This window comes from Rattus norvegicus, chromosome 11, assembly GCF_036323735.1.
Source record: "Rattus norvegicus strain BN/NHsdMcwi chromosome 11, GRCr8, whole genome shotgun sequence".
Classification (NCBI taxonomy): domain Eukaryota; kingdom Metazoa; phylum Chordata; class Mammalia; order Rodentia; family Muridae; genus Rattus; species Rattus norvegicus.
In genome coordinates, this window is record NC_086029.1 from 76,626,278 (window position 1) to 76,636,356 (window position 10,079).

The 10,079-nt window shown below is 45.3% G+C and overlaps 1 protein-coding gene across 2 annotated transcripts in view; it reads right to left on the reverse strand.

The window, feature by feature from the left end:
- Positions 1–10,079, reverse strand: part of Hgd (homogentisate 1, 2-dioxygenase) — a 51,575-nt gene that overhangs the window by 34,076 nt on the left and 7,420 nt on the right. For both annotated transcript variants that reach the window (NM_001012145.1, XM_039088494.2), the window contains 3 exon segments: positions 5,540–5,645; positions 8,976–9,064; positions 9,933–10,004. In NM_001012145.1, coding sequence (NP_001012145.1) covers positions 5,540–5,645; positions 8,976–9,064; positions 9,933–10,004 — 267 coding nt within the window.

Genomic DNA, 10,079 nt, shown 5'->3' on the forward strand with positions numbered 1-10,079 from the left:
GGTTAGCTGCTATTTCTCTGACTCTGGTGTCACAACTCTGCTGTGGAGTTTTGAGGTACATCTCTCCCAGCGTGTGAGCAGAGGACACACTAGAGGAGAAGGCTGTTTGGTCACTCGCTGCCACATACAAATTGTTCAAGGAATGCAAAGCAAGGACAAGGTAACAAGTTCAAGAAGGAAAAAAAAAAAAAACCACAATGTCAAGCCAGGTGTGATGCTGGCACACGCCTTTAATCCCAGCACTGGGGAGGCAGAAGGAGGAGGATCTCTGAGTTCGAAGCCAGCCTGGTCTACAGAGTGAGTCCAAGATAGTCAGGGCTACACAGAGAAACTCTGTCTCAGAAAAACAGAGACAGAAAAGCCACAATGTGAAACACTGTGGAGAATGGAAAACACAGGCAAGGGAGGAGTCAGTGAGTTGGGGGTCTACTAGGAAGTGACTGTCAAGTTCCAACACAACTGTTCTGGTTTCTCACCGCTGACTCAAAATTTTAAACATAGAGCAAGGAACTTTTTTGTAAAAGATATGCTAACTAGTTATGAAATAATGCTTTAGCATATGCAGCTGAAATCCACGTGATTCTTGCCTAGGACAAGAGGCATACACTTTCTATTTTATTAATTCCTACATGAGTTGAGGTTTTAGAATTAAAATACTTGTAGGTGTGGTGGCACCTGCCTATACACTTAGCATTTGAGAGGCAGGGGCTGTAGGATCATGAATTTGAAGCCATCCTGAGAGAAACACACACACACACACACACACACACACACACACACACACACACACACACACACACAGACACAGAGAGAGAGAGAGAGACAGAGAGACAGAGAGAGAGACAGAGAGAGACAGAGAGAGAGACAGAGAGACAGAGACAGAGAGACAGAGAAACAGAGAGACAGAGAAACAGAGAAACAGAGAGACAGAGAGACAGACAGAGACAGAGACAGACAGAGAAGGGAGGAGAGGAGGTAGGGGAGAGAGAGACAGAGAGACAGAGAGAGAGACAGAGAAACAGAGAGACAGAGAGACAGAGAAACAGAGAAACAGAGAGACAGAGACAGACAGAGACAGACAGAGAAGGGAGGAGAGGAGGTAGGGGAGAGAGAGACAGAGAGAGACAGAGAGACAGAGACAGAGAGAGACAGAGAGAGAAAAAGAGAGAGGATCAAATTAGAAGAATTCTATTGACATAAAGGTTAATTTTAAAATTCTGGTATGTCTCAATTTTAATGAAAGAGGCCAAAATGGTAAGAGATAGAAGTTAACAGAACTTAATTCAGAACCAATAAAGTAACCAATAAAAACCACAACTTAAATCCAGTCACCGTGATGACCAGGACCACAGAAGCCCATTTTACACATCAATTTTTGTAACCTCAGTCAATCCAAACATGACCACAATTCTCCTCATGAACTGTCCTGTCTCCAGACTTCCTCGTTCGGTGTCATATTTGACCCCTCCCCATCTATAGCCAGTGAAATACAGTTCTTCCCCGATGTTTATTAAGGAATATCTCAGCTCTCCTCAGCAGGCTGCAGGTGATTGTGGGAACTTATCCCAGAACCTCGTCTCTTGTTTTTATGACCAGCACCTGCTATGGATCAGTAGACATTTTATGACGGAGATCTGTTAGAGTCTACAGTTGTGGTTTCACAGATTTTATGGCACGTGACTCGTACTTCAAAACGACCTTAAGAAGGGATGTAATCACACGAAGCAGAATGCAGCACCGTAGTCATGGAAACAACAGGTAGTAAGTACCTTATACCTCATACTTGCAGAAGAGTTGCACTATATATTTTCCTTAAAGGTCAGATTTTAAACCTACTCTGCCCCTGATAAAGTCCTATGAAAGAGGTAATGGCCCCACTGATGCCCATACAACTACAGACCAGGCTATGACAATGCGCCGAGGTTTGCATGTTGAAGCTGCTCCTGGGTAATGTGCGCCTGCGAGGACGCTGGAGCTCCCAGTACACCCCATTTACCACACGTTATGTGGCTATGATCTTCTCACTGTTCCAGTCTTCCCAGAAAACGTAACCTGTACCGCCTTCATTTAGCCTAGCTCAGCGGTTCTCAAATTTAGTTTACATAGGAATTTCGTATTGTGGGTAGCATACACAGGACCACATATCCTATACTTTATAGGCGATTAAAGAGATTTTCGGAGATAACTTCATTTGCGTTTATTTTTTTCATATTTGGTCATTTCATAGCCGCTTTGGTCCTCTGTGTGATAGGAGATTTGGCTCTATTAGAGAAAACTGTCGGGAATATAATTGAGGATTTCCTGTGCCATCTGAATAAGGAATTGGAGAACTCTCTGTGGGCCAAATGCCCTCTCAATCCTCCCACGCTGGCGTATAATAAGCACCACGTTGGCATTTATAAAACCCATAGGTGCCATGCTTCCTATTTTCCTGGAGAAAATAGAGTCCTGTTGCTAAGCAGACCGGCAACTTGAGGAGAGAACTAGAGATTCTGAGATTTAACTCTAGGGGCTCAGGAAGAGAAACCCCCGAAGTGCTTGGGCAGGCTGAGATAAGCGACTGTCTCAGAATCAAGGCCAGACTCGGCCTTGCTTCTTTCTTTCACAGGGAGGGGCTGAAATGCTCTTTTCTGACTGGGAAACTATCTTGCCCAAGCAATGCCTCCCAGTGTCATCAAAGGAAAGGTTAACTGTGAAGAGAGGGAAAAACTAAGAGTCATTGTCCTGAGAGTAGCACACTGAGGTTACTTGGGAGAGTTTATCTACACGCTAGAATCCCTGCCTGCAAAGAAGTTCCTCAGGCTTCCGGTAACCTGAGATAATGATGACTTCTAAGTAACCTGTTGGTTCTTAAGTCACTCTGCCCCGACTCCTCCCTCCACACCCATGCTTCCCTTTCTCCTGACCTCTGTCTCCTGCTGGCTCACCCATTCACTTTGACCATCTCACCCATTCAGAGGTCAAACAGGATCTCAGAGAATGAGCGCAGATTTTACGGCCCTTGCCAGATAAGTGGGAAGATGAAAACGTGAGGATGTTCTGCCGTGTTAATTCTCAAGTTTCAGAGACAAAGGGGAAAGCGTGACCCAGGTAAGGAGGATCAGGTAAAGGCAGGATGCTCTGTGTGTGTGTGTGTGTGTGTGTGTGTGTGTGTGTGTGTGTGGTTGTGTGCGAGCACGTGCTTCACGAGTCTGTTCTACTTAAGGATGAAGCAGGGACAAGCCAAAAGTTCTTATTTATGTGGGGCCTGAATCTGCAGGGTTTGGGTTAGAGAGCTGGAGCAGGGCTGACTTTTTCTCCAGTTGTCTGAAAGGAGATGCACAGTTGGGTTGGGGTGGGAGGAGCGAGGGGGGAAGGAAGGGCATTTGCTAGACCACAAAAAGGCCCCCAGTTCTAGCTACCCAGAAGGCTGATGTGGGAAGTTCCCAAGTTCAAGATATGCCCTGCTACAGAGTGAGTCTGAGGCCACCCTAGACAACTTAGTGAGACTGTCTCAAAATGAAAAATAAGAAGAGAGATAAAAAGATAGCTTAGTGTTAGAGCCCTTGCCTCGCACATGTGGAATCCTAAGTTCAATCCTCAGTACCAGAAAAAAGAAAGACACACAAGGTTAAAGGTCAATTATTTTGTGGGGGGAAAAATCCCAGTTTAAAAATGACTGAAGTAGATAATATTTCAGATGCATTTTGACCACCTGAATGCTTCCATTTCTGGCCTTGGTGGACAGGGGGTAGCCTTGAAAGTGTATTCCTAGGCCTTTCCTTGGAAAGGTATTTAATCTCTGGTTCAACCTGAGTAAGCGATATGTATCCTCATCAGCCATGAATAAACAGTTTGGAAATGCAGGGACTGTCTCCTTCATCGAGGACCTGAGGGGGTGCGGGGGTGCCTTTCATCCTACCCAGCCTAGACTAAGTCTCTGGCCGACGTTCCCTCCACACTCTTGACATTCACCCTGCGCTAAGCCTGATTCCCTGCCCCTGGCTGGACTGCAGCTCCTCCTGCCTTGTTTCCAACTCTTTCAGGTTCCCAGGAGGCGCCTGGGTGCCCAGGAGGATGGGAGCCCATATTCTTAACTCTTCTCAGTTCTCGGTGGTGTCTGGGTGCCTTGGAGTTTGAGAACCACAGCCTCCATCCCAGCCCTGCCATTTCTCACCTGGAGAAATATGGGCTGGGACCCCTATCTTAGACTGCATTTCACCTCCCCTGAACGGTGTGTTGGTGTCCTAGGAGCCTAACACCCCAGCAGTGAAGAAGGAATGCAGACCCACTGTGGTGGTTTGCATATGCTTGGCCCAGGGAGTAGCACTATTAGGAGGTGTGGCCTTGTTGGAGTAGGTGTGGCCTTGTTGGAGTAGGTGTGGCCTTGTTGGAGTGGGTGTGGCCTTGTTGGAATAGGTGTGTCATCTGAGCCTAAGATCCTCACCCTAGCTGCCTGGAAGTCAGTATTCTGATCCTGGCTTCCTTTGGATGAAGATGTAAAACTCTCAGCTCTTCCTGCACCATGCTTGCCTGGATGCTGCCATGTTCCTACCTTGATGAAAATGGACTGAACCCCTGAACCAGTAAGCCAGCCCCAATTAAACATTGTCTTTTATAAGACTTGCCTTAGTCATGGTGTCTGTTCACAGCAGTAAAACCCTAAGACACTCACATACCTGAGGCAGCAAAGAATGTGACAGAAGTTTGTCACTATAAGACTTTATAGGCAAATCTTTCATTCCTATACCAGATATCAGCAATCTCTCTTTAATGATATCAGTATTAAAGATGTTTTCTATATTCTGTGATAAGTGAAGGTTAACAATAAAAACCTATGTGCATACAAGTAGTTTGACCAGCCCATAACTAAGTCTGAACCACATCCTTGCCTATCTACATGGCATTAAACAAAACAAACAAACAAAACAAGAATATGCTTTGCTTTCCTTGTTCTATATACACACACACAGACAGACACACACAAATACATATACATACACAGACACACACAAACACATATACACACACAGACACACACACATACACATACAGAGACACACACAGAGACACACACATAGACACACACACAGACATACACACACAGACACACACAAACACATATATACACACAGACACACACAGAGACACACACAGACACACACACAGACATACACACACAGACACACAGACACACACACAAACACACACATAGATACACAAACACAGAGACACACACACAGAAACACACAGATACACACACAGACATACACACACACACAAACATATACACACAAACACACACATAGATACACAAACACAGAGACACACACACAGAAACACACACAGAGAGACACACACACATACACACACACACACACACACACACACACACAATCAGTGCATTTGAAGATCCTTACTCAAATATGAGTCACAAACAGATATTTCAGCACTTACTTTAAAAAGGATTCTAAGTTTTCAATAACTTTGGCCCCAGTCTAAGCACTATTGTTGAAGGCTTTGAATACATTGGGTGTTTCAGTGTAGGGGGGCAGGTTACCTGGTTAGGATCAGGGCCAACTTCATCCCAGTTGTGGTTGATGTGGCCTTGGTCAATGGACGCAAATGGCTTGTGAGAAACTGAAGGGAGAATTCTGTATAGCCAGCTAGGGAGAACGAGAAAAACAGAAAGACACAGCTTTAGGTAATACTCTGAGGGACACAGGCTGGCTTTAGAGGTGCCATCAAGAAGTCACTCAACAGCCATCTGTGCACTTCTCAGTAGTCATTTCCTGGCCATAACTGGTCTTGTGCCTTCCGTGAGAGCCTGCACTCTTCAGGTTGAGGCTCTGGCTCCTACCTATTTGTATAGTTCCCACAAATGAAGACTTGCCTTTCCTAACACTGGAAGGGAAAAGGAAGCCCCATGAGGAATATGTACATGGAGATCCACAGAAAAGCATCATGGGATGCTAATTCTTGCTTTCCACGTCACGACAGCACATTGTAGAGAGCATGAGAGAATAATCCGGAGTGCCTTTGTTATTTGTTAAAAATACAAATCGACTTTGTCCTATAAAATGACAAAGTGATTTATGACACTGGAGAAATAATTCCATAAATTCAGACACTCCTGGAGGTGATCAGTTCTTCCACAACTTTTCCTATGGTTATTCCTTAGAGTCTGGCACTTAACACTTCTCATACATTTCCTCAGATACCTCCAACTCACATATAAGCAAAATTGGCCAACTGTTGGCCTACTGTCTTTTCCCATTAGTGATGGAGGACAGAACACATCTCACATCTTCCCCAATGAGGGGCAGTATTATAATTTCACTTTGTAGAAACACATTTTTTAAAAATTTTTCTGCAGGCGTATGGTATATATGTGATGTGTGGTCATGTATGTATGCACAGGTACACATGTCTGTTTGCATATGGAGGCCAGAGAATGACATTGTTGTCTTGCTCTGTCTCCTTTTGTACCCTTGAGACAGGGTCTTTCACTGAATCTGGAGCTAGGCTGGCAGCCTAAAAGCTGGGTCAGTCCTCCTGGTCTGTGCTCCATAGGTGCATGCAGCCAAACTGGCTTTTCATGTAGGTGATGGGGATTTGAACTCAGGCCCTCATGCTTTCACTGCAAATGCTTATGCCCTCTAAGTCATCTCTCAAACTCCAATTACGTTAGGGTTAGAAGTGAAAGATAGAATCTAATTTTTAAATACGTCCTTTATCTTGAATAAGGCTGAATAAGCTTCTGCTTACTCATTAGTCATCTGTAAATTTTTCTGTACATTAGAAAATGTAGTCTCTAGGTATAAAGCATATGCCCATGCTTTAATGTAGTATACTTATTTTACTTCCGCTGTTCTTTTCTTCCTTAAGTTTTGCTGACTGTGTACGTCAAGGCCTCAGCCAAAGGTCTCTTTTCTGGGATGAAGGGGAAAAGAGTCTGCTGAGGGAATCTTGAAGATGAGAGGAACACCATGTGCCTCTAAGTCCTTCCAGGGGTGGAGAGGGTGAGGAGGGATAAGGACCCTTCTGTGATCATGGAAGACCTGTTGTGCTCAACAAACTCCAATCCGAACTCAAGAGTGATCTTGCTTGGCTAGACACTGAGTACCTGAGCCATAAATAGGCCAAATTTGTTCCATCCTCTTCTCATTCCTCCAGCTCTCCGTCTTTATCTCCTAGGGCTGTTAAGACTACAAGTTCACTTACCTAAGACCCAGTAGGCACTCACGTACTGGACAATTATTGAACTTGTTCTCTCTTAATCATCAATTTAAACATTTCCACATCTGCTGTCTCAAGAGATAGGTGGCACCTCTAATAGTTTTAGTATTTATACCTAGTGCTTTTGGGGCAGTGAGTAGTGACTAGCTGAGAATTTCAGGCTGACCCTCCCATAAATGGGGCGGGACATACTTTCCTGCTAGAGGTTTGAGTGTTTATAGAAAAACTCTTGTGCATACCTTTAGGGAGTTGTAAGCAGATGGGTGAGCCATGCCTAGTGTCCCTTATTTTTCAACTGAGTTTATAAAACTCCCCAGGCTACACTCCATTGCCCTGGACAGAGATTTAATTCTGAGGCAGGGAATGTTGCCAGCCCCTTAATGAAATGCCAGCAGCTCCTTTTCAGCCTCCTGGAACAGAGCTCAGCTCCTGCTGGCCTAAGATACTGCTGAATAATGGGGGCAGGCAGCAGGCACCAGAGCCCAGGTGGCCTGCGTTTGGATGGACCGTGGAGTCAAGAACATCGTCACGGAGGCCAGGTTGTCATACTGTAGAATAGATGGGCACTGTTTGTAGGTTTCCTTATCTTGTCTAGAGGAAGACATTAAATAACAGGTAGAAACAACCTCGGATTGTCTGATTTTGTTTTGTGTCTGGTTTGCTTGGTTGGTTTGGTGCTTTGAGAACAGGGTACCTAGTCCAGGATGGCCTCCAGATTCCTCTTCTCCCCGCTCAGCCTTCGGAGTTCTGGGGTTACAGGTATTGACCACAGTAACCAGCTTCATTCTTGCTTTTTGGCCAACTATAAGAGATTGTATCCCTTCCCTCGTTTCTTCACCTACATTGTCTCTCAGGATTCAATCGAGGAAGGAAGGGGATCTGAAAGGGTAGACTCCGCGTCCAATCCCATACAACTGTAGAAGGAGCAAGGGCTTAGTCATAGGGGTCCCGCTGCCTGCGGGGCCTATTGGGTTCATTATGAAGGGAAGCAAGGCGCAGCACCTGAGTGGATCCTTGCTCTGTTGTGCTCACTGGCCTATCTGCTTCCCCGGAAGACACAGTCAGTGGGGATAAACCCACTCCAACTCTCCTCCAACTCTCCCGAGCCAGCAACATCATTCTTTATGCGTACCTGACCTGAAACCCCTACAGTTAGATGTGATTCATTCAAATCCCGACCCTGAACTACCTCCTGGCTCTTCAGCGTCTGCCTCCAACCAGCTCCATAGAAGCTGATTAGAGAGCAAGTTCGCTGAGGCGGTTTGCAGGATTAGAGCAAGCACAGGACGCGCCACACTGTGCTGACGACTGCGCTGGTCTCCAGGAAAAGCAAATTCCAAAGAGGGAAAAAGCCTGATTAATTCAAACCACAGGGGGCCATACCACGTGACCTTTCAAACACTTCCGCTTGGGTTCTCAGTTTTCTCGCAAAGAACATAATGCTTCTAGTCAGCCAGGAAAAATGTCTGAACCTTCTCTGACTATAATTTGAAACTATACAATCCTTAGAGGAAAGTCAGACCGCGGGAAACATTTCCTGTCGGCATTCTAGAGAAGCTTTGTAATGGACCCGGACGTGGCTGCTTTTGACCCCTATATAGCTGTTCGCTGGTTTTCCTCTGCCAGTCACTCACTGGGAACAAGCCTGGATGCCCCTGATGTGACTCAGAACGCAGCTCATAAGGAGGAACTCGGGGAGACTGTGGCCAGGGTACAATTCCCACGGACTGCAAGTTGTAACCGATCTCGTCATATACCTTCTCTTATTGGTGTTCCGTGGACAAGTGAAGGCCGATCCCGAGAGCTGCTCAGCGTAGAGATTGTAGGGGCAGATCTGAGGATTATTCTAAAACAAAGGAGGCAATACGTGGTATCATCCCAGTGCCCAGAGCATCCTATCTTCCCATTAACCAGTGCAGCAAGCGGAGATCTTGGCCTAAATAGGGAAGACTCTGGACCACTACACATAAATTCCCATGCATAGTTAGAATACCTTTGGGACTCCCCCAATGAGAGGAGTGATACAGGCTTATTGTGGAAAATTCATAATGTTTATGACGGCCCATTACCTTGCCAACCAAAGAGACTCAATGTTAATGTCCGGATATTTCTGTTCTTACTTCAAAAAACGGAGGGCCTATAATAACCAGGGGTTTTTCTCTTGAAAAAGACACACTCTGTCATGAGCATTTATTTTATTTTGTTTTGAGACAGGCCTAGAGAGCTCAGCCTGCTCTCACATTTGAGATCCCTGTTTCCACCTCCCGAGTGCTGGGATTACTGGTGTATGCCACTTTGCCCAGTCTATAGAAACTTTGCATACCATGAAATAACCACCAAAAAGTTTTGAAAATAAACCCGTTTACTGTAGTTTTTTTACTACCACAACTGTGCGTATATTTCTCAAGAAACTTATTTTCTCATCGTAGCTCCTCCTCCCCCAAAAATCCTAGACTTTGGGGTATATCCTGGAAGACTTGTAGTTAATCTCACTAATTTAGGTTGGGCCCTTTACTGTGGCTAATCGCCAATGTTAATCCAGGTTTATTATTTGTATTGTTACTATGCTGCAACTCCATCGTCCTAATGATCTCGGAAATGGGACAGTTCACCGGCTGAATTCGGAGAGAAGTGTCGGGTCGAGTTATTGGGCCTGTGGTTGTGCCTTCTAGGTTTACGGTTTGGAGTGCACCAAACGTTCCATTTATTCTTACCTGTCCTTTCGGCAGGGAGCCTGGGCAGCGAGGATCCTCTGAAGCACACTCATTCCCAAATCCAGAAATGTACTGCATGCGACAGAGACACAAATTTCATTGTTACTGAGCTGTACTTATTTATTTGTATGGGTGTGTGTGCATGCT